The sequence below is a fragment of the Brachyistius frenatus genome, unplaced genomic scaffold (assembly GCF_029030835.1).
Source record: "Brachyistius frenatus isolate BFR_SWC_R1_liver_20210118 unplaced genomic scaffold, ASM2903083v1 Contig_54, whole genome shotgun sequence".
NCBI lineage: Eukaryota > Metazoa > Chordata > Actinopteri > Embiotocidae > Brachyistius > Brachyistius frenatus.
In genome coordinates this window covers 2,608,597-2,626,387 of record NW_027210653.1, presented here as the reverse complement: position 1 = coordinate 2,626,387, position 17,791 = coordinate 2,608,597, and the positions used below count along the sequence as shown (strand labels likewise).

The 17,791-nt window shown below is 40.9% G+C and overlaps 2 protein-coding genes across 6 annotated transcripts in view; both read right to left on the bottom strand.

Annotated features, from left to right (window-relative positions):
• Positions 1-2,508: 2,508 nt before the first annotated feature.
• On the bottom strand, positions 2,509-11,106 carry LOC138624731 (uncharacterized). The gene is made up of 14 exons (XM_069705179.1): positions 10,795-11,106; positions 8,144-8,215; positions 7,592-7,723; positions 7,220-7,330; positions 6,747-6,779; positions 6,639-6,671; positions 6,538-6,567; positions 6,307-6,327; positions 5,999-6,070; positions 5,830-5,871; positions 4,852-4,950; positions 4,711-4,735; positions 4,545-4,627; positions 2,509-3,706 (listed from the first exon to the last, which is right to left on the bottom strand). Exons 1-14 carry the CDS (start codon positions 10,853-10,855, stop codon positions 3,693-3,695), a joined length of 828 nt encoding a protein of 275 aa, XP_069561280.1. The 5' UTR covers positions 10,856-11,106; the 3' UTR covers positions 2,509-3,692.
• Positions 11,107-12,597: 1,491 nt separating this feature from the next.
• The window catches only part of LOC138624741 (protein phosphatase 3 catalytic subunit alpha), a 67,281-nt gene continuing 62,087 nt past the window's right edge, over positions 12,598-17,791 (bottom strand). For 4 of the 5 annotated variants that reach the window (XM_069705213.1, XM_069705215.1, XM_069705214.1 and 1 more), the window contains one exon: positions 12,598-14,445. In XM_069705213.1, the coding sequence (XP_069561314.1) occupies positions 14,243-14,445 (203 nt within the window). In that variant the 3' untranslated portion in view covers positions 12,598-14,242. The remainder of the gene's footprint in view (positions 14,446-17,791) is intronic. The other variant, XR_011311182.1, reaches the window with a different exon arrangement.

Sequence of the window (17,791 nt, the reverse complement as noted above, 5' to 3'; positions counted from 1 at the left end):
CCGTCACATGAGGAGAACCAGATCTGCCTCAGAAAGAAAGTCACATTCTTTAGCTGCTGCCTTTGTGGATGAACATATACTGCGTGAAGTACTGTGCAAGTTCATTCAAACATCAATTTGTCAAGAAAAAAAAATTGTTGTCACGTGCAAAAGGCTTTCTATTAGCAGGGAATAAAAACAAGCAGTTTCTTCTCAAATATTCAGTTTGAAATAGTAAAAAGAAATACCTAATGCCTCATTCATCAATCTCGGTCTGCATATATGACAAATACAGACAATGTTTCTAGACCACACTTCGAAAGTGCAGAGCATCAGCTGTAGTTACGCCAGTTATTTAAATAAGGTTTTGACCTATATTTATGTCGGATAAAGTCACTAGCTGCTGACAGAGCTGTCACCTTGACATTTTACACTGTCTCATAAAAACTTTACAGGCAGGAATAGATTTAAGAGTTTAAAGTAAAGTCTATGCAGGTCATCAAGTTAAGTCAGATTTAACACTTTTATGTCTTATGAAACATTCAATCTCAGAGGAACCTTCAGGAAAACTGTTATTGTCGACACAGCACCTAAAACCTGTGCGTATGTGTTCAGATCTGTAGATGCAACAATGTGGGTTAACTGTGCTGCCTTGACAATCATGTAGTACACACATTGCTGCAATGTCTACAGCAATTGCATAAAGTCATACATAAAGTATTTAAGGAAATAAAACGGTTAAGCAGTTATTACGCCACCAATGTTAAGTGAAATTCATACAAGAGAGAATCATCTTGAGAATAAAGCAGTGACAAATTTTCCTCATTTTATTTTCAGGCAGGAAATCTTTCTAGCGTGCATCTGTCCCAACAAAAAAAAAGTAAGCTTTTTGATTGGTAAGAGTGCAGAATGAGAAAGAGTTTAGACTGACAGGACTCCTTTTCTGAACTCATGAGTGAAATGTTTAACGCTCAGGAGGCTTCATATGTTTACACATATCTTTGCAGGACCAATCCATTTCTTGTTGTCAGCAAATATTTCTGTGCCTCTGTGGCTTTTTGCGCTTCCATCCGTCTGCTCTGCACCGTGCTCGACTTTAAAGGACTGCTGGATTTCATCTTTTTGCCTTGCGTGTCAAACATGCGCTGTGTAAAGACTGCGCAGTAAAATAGCAGAGTGAAGGACAGTAACGTGAAGCACCTCGTCTTCTGACCTTCACTCTCTGTCTGTAAGGCGAGTGAACCACGTTCTCCTCGCTGGTTTGCTCCAATTCCTGTTTCCTCTGAATGAGGCAGAAGATAAAATGTGTTGTGTTTCGGTTTACTAATCCACTGCAGTTCAGATGAACCCACTTTTGTATCCCCTATAAAGACACACGGCATGCCGGGCTGGCACCAGTCCACTCCCAGTGAAACGTGCCGCTTGTTGCACCCTCCGAGTCTTTTTTGCTGAGTTGCATTTCGCTGGCTGTATGTGCAGGAGTTGTGCTGGCACATATGTGAGCGTTACTGGTCTGCTCAGAGCTTTACGATGACATTGACAAACACGAGCAATCCAATGAAAGTCCAATCAGAAGGTCCTAAAAATCGATTAAAACAGGCCGCACAGTCGTTGCAGCAAATAAAATCTCTTATTGACCCCGTGATCTCGGCAAATAGTGGGTCACAAGTGCTTTAATGCATCATTTATGAATATCTCATGAACTCACATTCATGTGTCGTTCCAAAGGGTCGTTCCAAAACACATGTTTAATTTGTCATTAGTTGTCTTGACACGCACAATACTTTTCCATCAAGAAGGCTGCTGCCTTACAAAGACAACATCCAGCAAAGGTCCAAGTTTGTACCGACGGAAAAAGCTGATTCACTGAAATGAATTCTGAGGATCACATTTATATTGATTTTGTACAGTAAGAATCTCAGATGTGCTTCAGAATTGAAAGTGAAAATGAATCAAAAGTATTTTTTTTCCTAAAGAGAGATTGAACACTGTGAGTAGCAGAAGAGCAATCCTGACTGTAACTCGGCCGAAGCCACAGCTGCTGAGGCATCATGGTTGTGTGTGTGATGGGCATTCTGCCAACCTGCTCAGTGGGTCTATGATGGAAGTGTGCCCACAGTCGAAGCTGTTGCCCGGTCTCAGCTTTCAGAGGCCGCAGATACAGCCGAATAACGCTGTGTGTGAATCCAGTCAAAATGGAGGTCAGGAGAACAAAATGGCAAAAATAAATCACTCACATTTCTACAATAAAATCACCATTGTGGATATGTGGTGTCATTTACTTCTGGCCTCATTTGTTCTGCACTGCATGAACAGTACGTTATGAACAATATGCAGGAACAGGTAAGCTAAGTAAGATTTGTACACTGGTTGATAATATTTCACTGCTCTGTTAACAGCCTCATGAAACTTCTCTGTAATTAACACCTGTGCATGAAGTGGAAGAGAAAAACAAAACATGGCAACAACTTCATCTTGTGTTGACTGTCTGCTCCCTCTAGTGGTGAATCACTGAACTGACACTGTTGGTGGTGATCCAGGTTACACACAGTATATTTTCGATAATTTACAGTTTTACAACAGAATGAAGACATGGCAGATATTTCTCATTCTACGTATTATTCCCAAACAATGAATCCTTTAATACATGTCAAATATATGATAATAAAAAAAAACTATCCGTGTGTTATTTGTTTACTTTACAGTAGAAAAGTCACTTTAAGTATTGTGTTGAGCAAAATCTTCAAAACTTTAAAAACTATTTTAAAAATTAAACCAAAACTTTAAGGTCAGATTTGATGAATCTACGCTGCACAACAAAACTATTTTCAGTTATCTTATTGAGGAAATTGAGGTTGACTAACAAATTCCAGCCATAGAGGATAAAGCAGTTCCGGTATCTTTAAGAACAACCCTCTACTTTACTTCTTACTTGTGCTTGGATGTTATATTTACTGCAAAAAAACAACAACAAAAAAAAACTCCACCCTTACTGCAAAGTCCTCCTACATGCACAAACATAATTCATGGTGAATGTGCAGTGGTGATGTGCAAGAAAACAGTGTAAGGGTGGTACAAAATATTCTCTTTTTTTTTTTTTAAACAAAACATATGGAGTGCACTTTAAAAGAGTCGGTTTTTATTACATTTTATTTCGTGAAACCGAATGACACAAAACAATTACGATCCACCATAATCTATGAAACAGTTCAACAAAAGACGGGTGATATCAAACCAAAGGACTGATTATGAAGCAGTGAAATGAACTGTGATTTATATCAACTATGTGATGGAGCTGAGGTCAGTGCACAAGAGGAAACATGTTTGTAGCCCAACAGCTACACAGCAGTGTTGCATCAAATAAAGGGTGTGCTGATAATAAAAAAAATAAGTTTCGGTTATCTGCATAGAGAATTTAGCCTGTGTCTGGTTTAAAGAGCTTTGAAGTCCATACTATTGAGAAAACGTTTGTTCATTCTGACCGCAGTCACACACCCTGCTGAATAAAAAATACTGCTTTAAGCCACAGAATCATACAAGACAACTGATGTTCGACACTTTCCTGCTTCACAACGTTTTTCACTATTAAAACAAATAAAAACATGAAACATCAAAACAGTTCATTCAGACCATCAGTGCGTGGGCGACAGTTAGTTATGACTCATCCACTTGCTGATCTTGATGTTACTGCCCCATTTTTTTTTTTTTGGTATTTATCTGGCAGCAGCTGAAACATAAACAGAAGCAATTAAGGAAACAATAGAAACACATCTGTGATTAAAAAATAGACTTAATTCAACCTGAAAAAAAAAGTGTTTTAAGAAGATCAGTTGTATCTTTTTTTATTATTATTATTTATTGCAACTTTTAGGAGCAGTATTTTTTTTAATTTTTTTTTAAATTAAATCTATTATGTCTGTATTAAGTGATTTTTGTCAGTGGACATTTGGATCATGAGGGCGGTATTGGACGGGTTTAGGTGCGGGGTATGTCTTAGTAACGAGTTATGCAGTCTGATAAGAAGTTATAAAGCTGCAATCCAAAGAAATCCAGTAGTCTGTGGCAACATAAACACGTTCTTCCTCAGCAGAATTCCTAAAGCATGACTCCACTTCCCTGCGTAGCTCACAGCCAACACATCCAGGCCTGATTGTTTTAGGGAAGGAAGGTAGGACGTTCAGGGCCAGCATTCTTTCCCCTTCATACGTGGGGTGAAGGGGTACGAAAGTGTGTGCACAAACTATGGATGTGCACACGCATTCACCACGCACGCCCTCCAGCGTCTGGGCCGCGCTGACATTCACTGCCTGCACAATAGCTCATGTTCAAAATAATCTGTGTTTATGTTGGGAAGTCCCTATCTTTCAAGCCCTGCTGCTTGTTTGAGGGCGGGGGCGCAAAATCACAGGAAACACCTTCTGTTGCCCGGCGAAGCCCCAAAAGCCCGTGCAGTACAATGAGATATTAAAAGCCTGCAACTTCCCTCAAATGATTGAGTTTGCGTGTGGAGAAACGGCTTCAGCAGGCGATGGGACAACGTACAAACAGGAAACACAGACACTCACCGTTCTCCTCTCCACCTGACGTCTTCACTCCCAGGAGCATGACTCCGTCTTTGGTGCTCTCAGGTCGGCTCTGGAAAGAAGCGCTGCGGAGGCAGAGGGACGAACGAGTTGCGCGTTAACACACTTCTTCAAAATAAAATCCACGCGTTTAAAATATGAAACTTACTTCTCAGTTCCAATATCGTTGGTTTCTGCGGAAGAGAAGACATTTATAAACACAGTGACACTTGCCGATCTCACTCCGCAGCAGAAATATGTCAACGAAAGTTGAGGTGTGTGCTGTTGTGCGTCCTGTGGGTGCGCATACCTGCGTTATCATGGACTTTCATACTTTTGAATTTGAGGAAGATGGCACCAGCGGCTCCAACCAGGAGGACGGGAGCCAAAATCCACCACAGCCTTTTGTCTGCAGTTGGAGAACACAGTCATCAACATCCGTCTGGACTGCTATGTAGCAGATTAATGTCCAATCAGACAGCGGAGGAGAGGCGCTGCAGGTGCAGCACCTCCCGGTTTAAAAGTTGGATCTTTAGTTGCCCTATTATGGCCAAGCAAGTGAATATAAGTTCTGTGTTTGAGTGCCTAAACCCATCATCCCTCCAAGTTTGACCAAAAATCATAAGCAAGTCACAGTGGAGTTTAAGAAGTTGTCCTTCAGGTTGTGGCACCTTGTTCGCTCATCTGTCTATAAAAGAAGAGATTTGTGAAAATATGTCTTTTTCTCAGATTTTACAGATGTTCCGATCGGAAATGAAATCTAAAGGGACGAAGGGTTTTGTTGCTTCATTTTGGGAGTTCTAATAATCTCAGACACAGAACCACGAATGTTTGTACAAACGTTTCTGTTCCCCAAAAGGAGAAATCTGAATCACTTTTGCTGTCCTAACGCCACTATGAGGCCGACACATGCCATAAAAGTAGGTACAAACAATATTGTCCACCGCTGGATAAACAGTGCTGGGGGAGTCACTAGTGACATGTAATGGATTTAAGTCATTCAATTACAAAAGAAATGTAATCTGTTAGTTACTGAGAAGAAAGATGTTATTAAATTACAGTTATAATTTGAGATGTTGGTGATTACAAAGGGGTTAAATCCAAATATATTGTTTTCAGGAAAAAGTTTATGTGTAGAATATAACATTCCTTCTGTTGGTTTTGCATCTTTTGGCTGCACAGGAAGGCCTTCTGTCTACGTCCAGATCCGCTGCTCAATCTTTGAGCTTTGTTTTTGATTGGTCTCTTTGATCAGTGCTGAATCCCTGCTGGGGGTGGAGTACATTACCTGATTTGGGAGGTGTTTTCTCATCACCGCCCATCTGAGAACCTTTAAATATGACGTGTTTTAATTAGCGTAATGTCCCTTATCACTGAACAGCATAATACAAAATTATTCATGATGGAATATAGGCTACAGTGTCGTCCAGTCTTCATTTACATACAGTCGAACTTACCAGCACCTTTCTCTTCAGCCTTTTCTTTCTTATTTTCTGGGACCACCACAGTTGTATTGATGTGATGGGATTCTATCATATTCAAATTAGTTAATCACTTAATGCCATAAAAAAAAACATCAATCAATAATTTGACATCTGTAAATTTGAGCTTAATCCACACAAATAGGTGTATAACAGACTTATTGATAAAAAACATATTCTATGGCTTTTAGTTAAGATTTATTTAAAGAATAAAAGATGAAGGATGATACTGTTGTGTACAAGACAAAAGGAGGATAAACAATGAATACAAATATATACTGTACCTGAAGCAGAAGTAGTTGTAACTGCGGACAATAAAGATCGGTATGTCTTCATTTAAATAACAAAATGTTACAAATGATTTGACGTAGCTTTGAGTCCAGAAGTGATCTTATTTTATTTTGGTACGTACCTGAATTTGACTCGGTGCTGTTGTTAGATCCTAACAAAAATAATAAACAACTTCAGACGATGCTTAAAATACAGTTTTTAAGTCTAAAACATTGTGTACATACCTGACTTTGACTCCGTGCTGTTGGCAGATCCTAACAAAAATAATAAACAACTTCAGACGATGCTTAAAATAGTTTTTAAGTCTAAAACATTGTGTACGTACCTGACTTTGGTTTCTCAGTGCTGTTGTCAAATGCTAAAAAAATAATAATAAACAACTTCAGACGATGCTTAAAATACCGTTTTTAAGTCTAAAACATTGTGTACGTACCTGACTTTGGTTTCTCAGTGCTGTTGTCAAATGCTAAAAAAAAAAATAATAAACAACTTCAGACGATGCTTAAAATACAGTTTTTAAGTCTAAAACATTGCATACAGCTTCGTCACACATGCTGGTAATCATTAAATTATTGAACGGGGTCAAGTTTTATTATTTGTTCAGAAGGTTGATGAGATATCGGTGCCAAAGTTTAATTTTTCTCTAATAATAAAAAAAAAAGGAGAATTATCAAATACAACAAATTCTAAAGCAGTACCACGTGCTTAGAAACAGAAACGGAACATAAGGCATGAAGTTGGACTGAATGGTGCATCAAAACACACATTCACCTTCATACGTTGTTGGACATTGGTTTCATTTAAATGCTCATTTACATCATTGTTGTACCACAGCTCGGTGTAAAGTTAAAAATCGCGACACACAGCTGCAAATCCGCGACAAACCAAAATAAATAGAAATCGAACTTTGATTTGGCTGGTTCACAACTGGAGATGAGGTGGTCACATTCCGGTGGTCTGGAGGTGCGGGCGTAGGTGCTGTAGCATTCATAGTTGGGGTTGGAAGCTCAGTTTTGCCTAGAAACAAAAGAAAGGAAATTCAAATCAGTTAAAAACTGCATTTTAAAAACAAAATAAGTCCATGAGTAAGGAGTATTTCAAGTTTTTCCACAACTTTACCTCTACGTTACTACTTCATTATTCTCACTGTATGTAAGCTGGAAGTTACAGGTAAAAATAGTTCTTCTGTCCCAAACTCTGCACGTCCATTAATCCGACCAGAAAACGACACCGATTATGTTGCAATAGCAGAGAACTTGAACTTCCATACACACTCACTGTTCTTAGTTGTTGGGCTTTCTTTATAAAAAGGAGCAGCAGAAGACGTGCCGGCTGCTGTTGATGCTGCAGGTAGCGTTGTGTTTGAGGCTGCTGTTGGGGCTGCTGTTGGGGCTGCTGTTGGGGCTGCTGCTGATTTATTGAAAAGAAAGACACTCAAATAACTTTCATAATATCTGGAGAAAAATATAATCAGAAGACAACTGAGCTCATGTTTCTACAGAATCAAAATCAATCTCTGTGATAGTAACAGAGAAGGGAAAAAAAACAACAACAACGTCTGCATTTTGTTTGTAGAAATGTACCGAATTTTTTTTTTTTTTGGAAGAAATCGGCCAACGTTGCCGTTTCTTCCCGTTTTCAGTTTTCGTGCTATGCTAAGCTAACTGGCTGCCAACTATAGCATCATATTTAACCCAAAGAGACCAGTGATATTGAGCCGGTCATACGCACTTGCAACAAATGTAAGTAAATGTATATTTGCAATATGTATTTTTTTTTTCATAATTTTTTTTTTCCAAATCATTTAATACCAATGCTACATATACTTACTGGTTGTCTTCACCGTCACTGATGGTGTTGTCTTTTGTTGCTGCTGTTGTTGAGTCGTTTCATCTGATGAAACTAAAGCAGAAACACGAGTGTAACTTAAAGACATGTCACACCACAGAAACGGAGCTTGCAGCTCCCTCGTGTAAACCGTCTGAGGACATTTTAAAATGACTTTTTCTTTGGTGACAAATGAACTCAGCAACCGTCCTCGCTGACAGATGCAAAACATTTTAATGAGCAGTTCTGAATGTTGTTTTTTTGAAAGAATACATTTGGTGCCGTCGATTATTTTCAGTCTCACGAGTAACGCTGACGCTTGACGTCCCGCTCTCTGACGTCAGAGGGCAATAGTTGAAACCAATGTGTCGTCTATGAATTCTAAACGCTCCCAAAAATACAAATGTCGGTTTATCTTTGTAAAATATTTCCTCTTTTAGAGATTATTTTCGGTCCGCTGTTGTATCGTTCCTGTTTGGCACGGCTTTAAAAGGCCAGAGTCTGAGACAAAGACCCTCCTCTCCAAGTGTCAGACTGGGGATGACGGGTCAAGACAGAGCCGGAGGTCACGGCGGCATTTTGATGTGGATATCCTCTGCTCAAAGTGCCGCAGCAGCGTGAAGCTGCATCCTCCCCCCCCCTCCCCTCACTCACACACACACACACACACACACACACACACACACACACACACACACACACACACACACACACACACACACACACACACACACACACACACACACACACACACACAATTGTTGTCCTCTGACCCACGCCGGGTTTCACACCGACAGAGGTCTCCGGGGGCCGAACTGAATGTTTCAGCGCCGACCACATGCAGCTCCGTCTGGATTCGGGGGTCATGTCATTTAATTAAAGCAGAAGTGTTGGGTGTTTCGGAGCAGGTGAGCAAGTCCAAGTAATAAACTTGAAGATGGTCTCTTGACTAAATATCTATTGAAATATTATGGCTCAATGATGTAACACAATGAGGATCGGGCCTGCATTTGTTTCATGACGGACCGACGTGACACTGGATCTCCGGGAAGACCAAAACACAGCCGCCACTGTGGCCGCCAAAAAAAAAAAAAAAAAAAGAGATCTTTGAGATTGTGACTTTAAGTCCATTTAGACAAGTCCAAGTAAAGTCACCAATAGTATTCTGGGGGGGGGGGAAATCCCCAAAAACTACCCTTTAACAAATTACAAACAATAATAGGTCGAGCTTCAAATGACTGCAGCAAATCTCAAGTGAAGGCTCAAGTGAAGTTCTTCTCAGACAAGTCCTGTCTGAAGTTTTTCAAGAGACAAGTTTTAAGTCTCGAGTATTTCAGAGCAAGTCGAAAGTTAGATGATGAAAAACCCGTGCGGCCATTACAGGTTTTGTCAGTATCAGAATGTTTTCAAAAGTTTCAATCTCAATGGAAACACAATGAAGGTTCGAGAGAAAACTTTTCTTCTCATTTTGTTTCTTTGTGTTGCGGAAACAAATCTCCTGCGGTTTAATGAAACAGCCCGAGAAGGTCATGGAGAAGAGACCCAAACTCACAGCACCGAGGCAGGTTGACGCAAACAGAGGGCTTCACTTCCAAATACTTGTTGAGCTAACAAAAGGTCAGACAGGCGAACACAATACTGAGGGAGAAGAAGAGTCCATCGTGAAGCTGACAAAACTCCAGTTAAACTGATTGCTGATTGAGAGCAGGTGAGGTGGGCGGGGCAGGTACAGTGGGCGGGGCATGCGGGAGACCAAAACAAGGAGAGACTGAGGAGCTCCGGCGGGTGGAGGGAGTAAACCAGAGAGGAAACTGTCCAAAAGACCCAAAGACCGTGACAGGGTGTTTCCTCCAGATGTTTACTGCTAAACATTGGAAGTAGTTCTGTAGCCGGCGGGGACATTTTGGTCTCAGGACAATAATCTGTTATCTCTGCGGGAGAGCGGGCACTTTGGTTCCCACTGCCTATCTGCTGTTAGATCACCTATCTGCCCAGCGCAGAGCAATTTAAGGGCCTTTTGGCTCTGCACAAGGGAAAAACAAACAAATCAAGAGCCAGACGATTTTTCTTTTTTCGCCTTCAACCAACAGACACTCAATTGTCACTCCGGCATTTAAGACAGGTCGTCCCGAGGCTCTGATTTGTGCTAAATAACTCATTCACCAAATAAATTCCTCTCAGTATAGCAAAAATAATGAGCAACTTTTTCTTACTTGTTTGTGTAAAAAAATCTGCGATAAAACTGGAGGACATACCGAAGACGTGTTTGCCTACAAACAACACTTATCTCAGCCTGGATGAACGGAAGCACTCTGTCTGAGTGGACGTCTCTGAGGTAAACTTTCAAAGCGCGAGTGTCTTTTGAACAACACTGTGATCTTTATCTGTGCACATACCAAAACCAAACTAAACTACATGAGGAAAACGTGGAACATTATCAGCGGCAGCACACACACACAAAAAGTGATGCATCTTCACCCAAGAATCAGCTTGATAGAAAACTCTCAGATTCAGTTTTTAGATCAGTGAAGGAGGCCATTTTAAGGGGAAAAAAAAAAAAAAAAAAAAAAAATCCTTAAAATGTACACAAACAAGACTGAAGCTCATTTTTTAAGAGACTTCTGAGCAGAAATCCGTCTGAATTATTCTCCTACCTGGTGTGAAGACATGGACGGATGCTAGCAGGACGAGGACGAGAACCCTGATGACCTTCATGGTGATTTCTGCCGCTGCGAACCCCTCGAACTTCTCCCACAGACTCTGACTGAGTGGAAAAGGTGTCCCAAGCCCGGGCGCTGTGCTGCCGATGCTTAATCTGGCACTTCCTTTGGATAAAGAAGGCAAGGAAATACACTGGTTTCCCTTCCTGACGTAGAGTGGGTGGACGCGGAGACTCACACAAGCCAGCCGGTTGGTGCAAGCCTGAGTCCATTCAACAACAATCTCAGCTCTGAGTAATGTGTTTAATTGCAGAGGCAACTCCCATCACTTATTTTTTCCTGCTCTGACACCACTTGACCAGTTGGGAGGAAACTCTCCCTCGCAGAAGCCATTTTATTTGTGATGGTCAGATAAATCAGATTAAAATTCATATTTAAATGAACTACATAGCGTTCAAGAGATGTTTGGAGGTAACAATGTCAGATAAACAAAGGCGAAAAATGCGGGAATAGGCGTTTCATCCACTGAAAAACATGCACACACGCACACACGCACACATGTCTGATTCACACCGGGAGTCACATGCACACGTCAACAACACAAACCAAGAAAGATACAATCACAAATGGCAGTTTTGAATGCTGAATGCCGCCTGGAAGCGATGACAAAGCCCTGACAGCCCGAGGGAGCTGCTCAAATACCAGCCGTGACGTCGCACTATTCTTCACTATTTATGTAACAATGCCTTCACAAAGTTTGGCGATAAACTTGCCGCTGAGGCCGCATGCTATGAATGAAGTGTAAAGTTTGTTTCATATGAAATTATTGTGACTTTTGAATGAAGCAGCTGAGGCAGAGGGCAGATTTTCCTCCAGCGCTTGGAGTTCATTTCGTTGTCACTTTGGAGACTCACTTGCTCTTCATCGTATTCCCTCAGAAGCAACAAAACACAGCTCCTGCTATTTTGGCCCTCCCAAAAAAACAGGATGTCAGAGTTTACTTCCTTTCATTTGAGCATTGTGTTCGATTTCAGTTGGAGGGACCAAAGAAAAACAGTTTGGACAACAGGGACGAGAAAATGTTTGCATCTTAGTTCAACTGAGGAATTATACTTCATGTTGGACTATTTTATTTAGTTATAACTATGTAGAAATAGGGGAGATCTCTTGGGAAATAAATCAATAATGAAACCAAAACCAGAAAAGGTAAATAAGTAACATATGGCTAGATTGTAATTTGAAAATAAATACTAAATTATTTATAATCCCTGTATATAAAGAATAAGGCTTGAGATCTCTCACTCATACGCAGCTATGTTTACGCAGGTATGTTTGTGCAATCTTGGCTTTGTGTTCCGAGTTAATCAAAGAAGTCACTAAGGTTTATGAAAAGGAAACACCTTTGCTGAGGAATTGCCAAGAAGCAATTTCCCATCAACAAAGTGGCCAGGAGATGCCAAGTTCTTGGTTTGAGAGGAACTGTACAGCAGCAGAGCAAAACACCGACTCTAAATTGAGTTTACAGAGGAATAAAGAGGTTTATGGAGTCGTATTAAAAAAGGCTTAGAGGTGATGCCGAGTTTGGAGAAGTCTTTTAAGGTCTCTTGTATTTGTTTTCAGGCATTTTTCCCCTCTTGAAGTCTTAGTTGTGAATGAAACCCTGACTCTGGCAGACCGTCTTTTTGAATTATAAATGATGGCGAGTGTGTTTCCTGTTATGCATATCGAGTTGCCCATTTCTTATTGGGAGGTCAGAACGAGTCACATGCAAACACACTCGGAGGAGACGTGGGTTGATTTCAAGTTGAAATTCATGCACATTTTTATTGAACAGTTATATAAAATACTTTTCATAGTTGCAAGTGCATGCCTCATCATCTGCCAACAGTTTTGAAGTTAAATTACAAAAGCAAGGCTTCATGTCGTGTAGTGAATTACTTGGGCACTTAAGCAGTTCTTAAAAAAGATCTAAGTATATATTTTTTTTCATGTTTCATCTTAAAGTATTGAGCAGTATCAAACCTGTAACTGATATACAAAGCAGAGTTCCAAATAATAATAATAAGAAGAATCAAATTACACGTCCTGTGGCACATTTACAAAACAAAACTAAACCGAGTCACCTGTTATATGACACAAACAGCTAATCATGCATTTTGGAGTTTCCACATGTAACCACACACCTCACAAGAATTGTCAAACATGCTTAATTGGACTGTGTGCACTTACAAGCGCGGGTTAAAAATATGATTTCTCATCCATCTTAGATAATTAAATGCTTCAATTACAAAAGAAGTTGAAGGCATAGAGCATCATGGTGTTAATTGAAAGTATGCAGGTATACGTTTCCAGTATATGTTCACTAAAGCGCAATATATTTCAAAACAGGCCTCCACAGCCAAAAGGTATTCAGAATTTCTATTTCCTTTGTTTGATTTTTATAAAACATGCATAGGCAGACACTTTATTGTATTTTTTTTTTTTTACACAATATAGGTTCTCTATTTTTTACTTTGTTCGCAATACTTAAAAAGAGAAAAATTAACACTCAATTCCAGCAAGCCACGATAAAATCTACCCCCCCACCCTTCCAAAAGAGACAAAAAATAAACATATTTGCAAATGATAGATAGGTAAGTGTAAATTCCAGTTATGAAACTCAAGAAAATAGGTATTCATTACCGAGTTATTTAGCCATTATACAGAATAATCAGGTCAAAGCACACACCAAAAGAACCTGAGGTAAGCATAATATGTACAAAACCATAAAACGTTCCATTATTTGGCATTTCGACAACATTGCAACATTCTTTTTAAGACTGCCTAATTAATTTCAGAGCTATTTTATAAGAGTAGCAAAAAAAAAAAAAAAAAAAAAAAGTTATCAATAAATAGTCCTTATTTAGTTTGTACACCCTTATATGTTAAAAACATGATCTCATGTTCTGTCCTTTTTAGTGCTGTGTTTTTGTAAACGTACAATAGTTAGTAAGAAGTTACACGACTTTCCGTTTCGGTGTAAATGAGCAAGGGTCTTTTCAAGGAAATAAAAGAAATTCAATCGCCGTTAAGATCTGACTCCCTGTCTTTCTCCGTCTCTCTGACTAACTGTGGTCTGGAGCAGAGTCTGGCCCCGTCTCCGGGCCGGACCGTTCAGAAATGTGACCTGGCAATAACTTAGCAGATTTGACTATGAACTAATATTTTGAAGGCATATCCAAAGACTAGCAAGTGAGATGTTCCCCCTAGTGTGAGCCCCTAGGCGCCTCCCCCCCCTCCCCCTTCCGCACTCCCAGCACTTCCCCCCCCCCTCTCAACTCCACTCCTTCACCCCTCTGCCCCTTCTTAGTGGTGGCGGGCCGCGATGAGGCCGGGGAGGAGGAGGGGCGGGGGGGGGGGGGGAGGCGGCCCCGTCGGCCGAGGTGGCGCCTGCTTCTGGCCTTCACTGGATGTTGCCGCCGCTGCTGGTGCTCCCCTTGGCGTCCGTGCCGTTGGTCTCCGAGGACAGGGCCTTGTTGAGCGAGTTGAGGCTGGCGTCGGAGGGCAGCGCGTCCCGCCGCGGCGGCATCCTCTCGTTGATGCGGTCCAGACCCTTGGCCTCCTCGAAGCTGGTGATCTTATGCTGGGGCGAGAAGCCTTTGATGGCTGTTGAGATGCAAGAAAAAGGGGGATAAAAAGGGAGTAATCAGGAAGGACTGTAAGAGGGGAGGTGCGGGGGGGGGGGGGAGTTTAGACAATTAAAAGAATGGGGCCACACTTGCTCACATTCACCCGCACATCACCACATCTGGATTATCTTTGGTTTGATCTCGGTTCAAGGAATCATGAGCGAAACCTCGGTTTTACTCAGAAAGTGACAACGTCTGAGGATCCTGCCGGCTCATTGAACTACAGGTCATCCATGAAAACAGAATATCTGAAGCTACCGTTTACACTAACGATAACTGCGTGACGTTGGTGTCTAGATGGGCTGCTTTAAGGAACGGCTTCAACAGTTTGGAAAATGCACATTTCCACCTTCTTGGGTACAGTCAGATGAAAGAAAAAAAAAAAAAATCCTACATGCGTCATACACATCCACTTTTGCAGGTAATGGTGGACAGTCTGAGCACAAAGTCAGACACGCGGTTCAAAGAGTTTTTTTGTTTTATTTAGTCCGTTTATTAATCGTAGGGTGTATTTTGAGCGTTAACATGAAATGAAACGGCGGCGTCACGCTTTAAAAACCAGGCGTGCCTCCACAGCGGTGGATTGCTATCATAACGCCAGATTTGTAGGAAAGAACTCTTCTGCGCAGAGGAAACTGATGGTTTTTTTTTTAATCTTTTGCATCTTTGTGGGCTTTCTGCGTGTCAGTCATACGGCTGTTTTCATAATGCACCCTTAAAACAACAGCAGAATACTGCACCATTGACTTCAGACCAGGTTTTTGTCGGTCAGTCGCTTTCAGCAATACATAAACAATGTGTCTGACCACACCTGATTTTAAGACCAACCCACCCACGGTTGCTCAGGTGGGCTCATTTGCTATTTAAACGGTGAGAGTGCTGGATGGGAAGAATGACAAACGTGTTGGTCTAAAAGTAGAAAAAAGACAGTTGCGTTGAACCGGTTGACGGATATCTTGCTTATTTAATATACAAAGGGGGGAAAAAAAAAGCTGACTTGACTGTAGCCTGATATTTATCTGACACACGAGAGCAGTGTCAGTCCACGTGTAACTCTACCCAGGGAGGTAAATAAATCTATTTTCCCAAATTGTTGAACTATTCTTTGAGTTAAAGTATGATGTGACATTAAATTTTTTTTTTTACTATCCATAAGGTTACACTAACTCTTCAAGCACTAATGTAACTGTTTGAATGTATTAGGTTTTTGATGGACAACAGGATATATTGCACAGCATTGATCATGTCAAATGATAAATGTTCTAAAAACAGATGACAAAACAGATCATATAACACATTGACACCATTTATGAGAGTTTCAAAATAATGTAGCCGGACAGACAAAAGGATGAAATAATCCTTCTAGCTCTACAAAGGGCACTGCTGGCATCAGGGTCAACAGGTTTTCACTGTACCGTCACTCCATGCTTTACTCCGTATCTGTGAACGGAAAGACTTCGACAACACGGGACCAATCTAACGGCCATCTTGCGATGCTGCTTTTTAAATCTCCAGCATTGTTGGTGGCCGATGATATTTAAACAGTGTCTCGGCACAGGCACATTTCGGAACACCTGAGGACCCCAAACGTCCAGACGGCCCCGTCACATCACAGTTTAGAACGACAAAAAAATAAATAAAAAAAAATTAAAAAAAAGGGAAGGAGGAGAAATGAGCAAATAGACAATAAAAAAAAATAAAAAAATAAAAATAAAAATAAAGGAACGAAGGGAGAGAAAATAAATATAGAAAAGAAACACTGGAGTGGAGCCCACTGAGACATTCACTTCCACAAAATAGAACCACGTCGAGACTGAGCTCACGTACAAAGACACTACAAAGATACTTGGGGTGCTAACGACTTGTTTAGTCTGCTTGGAGCATGCAGCAATTAGGGGTTCACTGGAGATCATGATGGGTGGAGGTGACAATGGGATTTAGACTTAAAATAAAAACAGGATCAAATTCAAGAGAACTGAATAAACGGAATTGAAAAAATAAAAAAATAAAAAATAAATCAGAGCGCTGTATTAAAACACCAGTGAAATGAATAAAATCAGGGCAGATTTCCCAGAAGAGCATTTACTTTGCCAGCTTTTTTTTTTTTTTTTTTTTTTTCCACCTCACTGGGGTACTTGAAGCATTTTAAGTACGGAGTTATTCCGATATTCAGCTTGATCGAGTTTTATTTCAGCTGATTTTTAGCTTTCAATTTTGTTACGTCCACCTTTCACAAAGATCGAGGGTCTTAGTGGTTATAAATATTATGATCGCAAAGAAGATGACCCGTTACTAGAATGCGAAGGGGGGAGGAAAGGGTGGTGGTGGTGGTGGTGGTGGTGGGTGGGGAGGTGTGTGTGTGTGTGTGTGTGTGTGTGTGGCATCGTTTTTAGAGAGCAAATTGGGGGAGTGCGGAGAGAGGCGCGTGATGGGTAGCGTAGTTGTGTTGCTGCATAGCACAGGTCAGACACAGGTTATTAGCAGCTCACAGGAAAGAACACGACACAGCAGGGCCACAGAGGATCCACATGGAGAGAGAAGCAGAGAAGAGTCTCGACACCACAACGGACTGTCCTCTACGGGGCTGGAGAGGAAGTACAGTACTGGACAATTTCAACGTAAATAGCAGCCGGCAGACTACTATTTAGCTCGCAGTTGAGGTTGTTCTTGCGCCAAAGGCGATGCAAATACAACAGATTTTTTTTTTTTTTTAATTATTTTTTTTAATCAGGGAGAATCCAATTTGGATTTCAGAGCCTCCTGTGGAGCGTTAGTCTCTTACCAATTCAACTCCAAAGAAAACTGTCGTTTTATTGTAGAAATACAACAGCAACAACAATGCACAACTGCTTCAGTTGTTTCAAAGGGGAAAAACCTTCAGTAGCTTTCATAGCAAGACTTCATGGTATTGTGTGAGGGCACAGCAGGGGGTGCACTGTCTTTGAAAGTGAGACCGACAAGAGTCAGCATTCAAATTATGATGCTGATTAATGAATGAAACACTTGGGACTTCGGTCCTCCGGTTCATGCGACCAAGTGCAGAACAAGAGCAACCCCAGCACACAGTTGAACTCTTGCTGTGACTTTATTAACATCTGTTTGGACATTAAGGGCTCCTTGTTGGCTCAAATTGTTTTATTTTGCGTCCAGATGAGATGTTAGAAGTGCTGTGGGACGTACTCTCTCCTAAAGGCCCCGAAAACCGAATCTTTCATTCTGAGAATGATCGTACATGAGGTTGGTTGGTTGGTTGGTTGGTTGGTTGGTTGGTTTGAAGTGGGCGGGACTGATTAAGGAAAAGGTCATGCATCAATCAGGGTTGT

Excerpts from the sequence above, each read along its gene's own strand:
- LOC138624731 (XM_069705179.1), bottom strand. The coding sequence starts at position 10,855 with ATGAAGGTCATCAGGGTTCTCGTCCTCGTCCTGCTAGCATCCGTCCAT. Across the intron at positions 6,568-6,638 it reads CACTGAGAAACCAAAGTCAG|GATCTGCCAACAGCACGGAG; the intron begins GTACGTACACAA and ends TATTTTTGTTAG. Across the intron at positions 4,628-4,710 it reads AACGATATTGGAACTGAGAA|CGCTTCTTTCCAGAGCCGAC; the intron begins GTAAGTTTCATA and ends CTGCCTCCGCAG.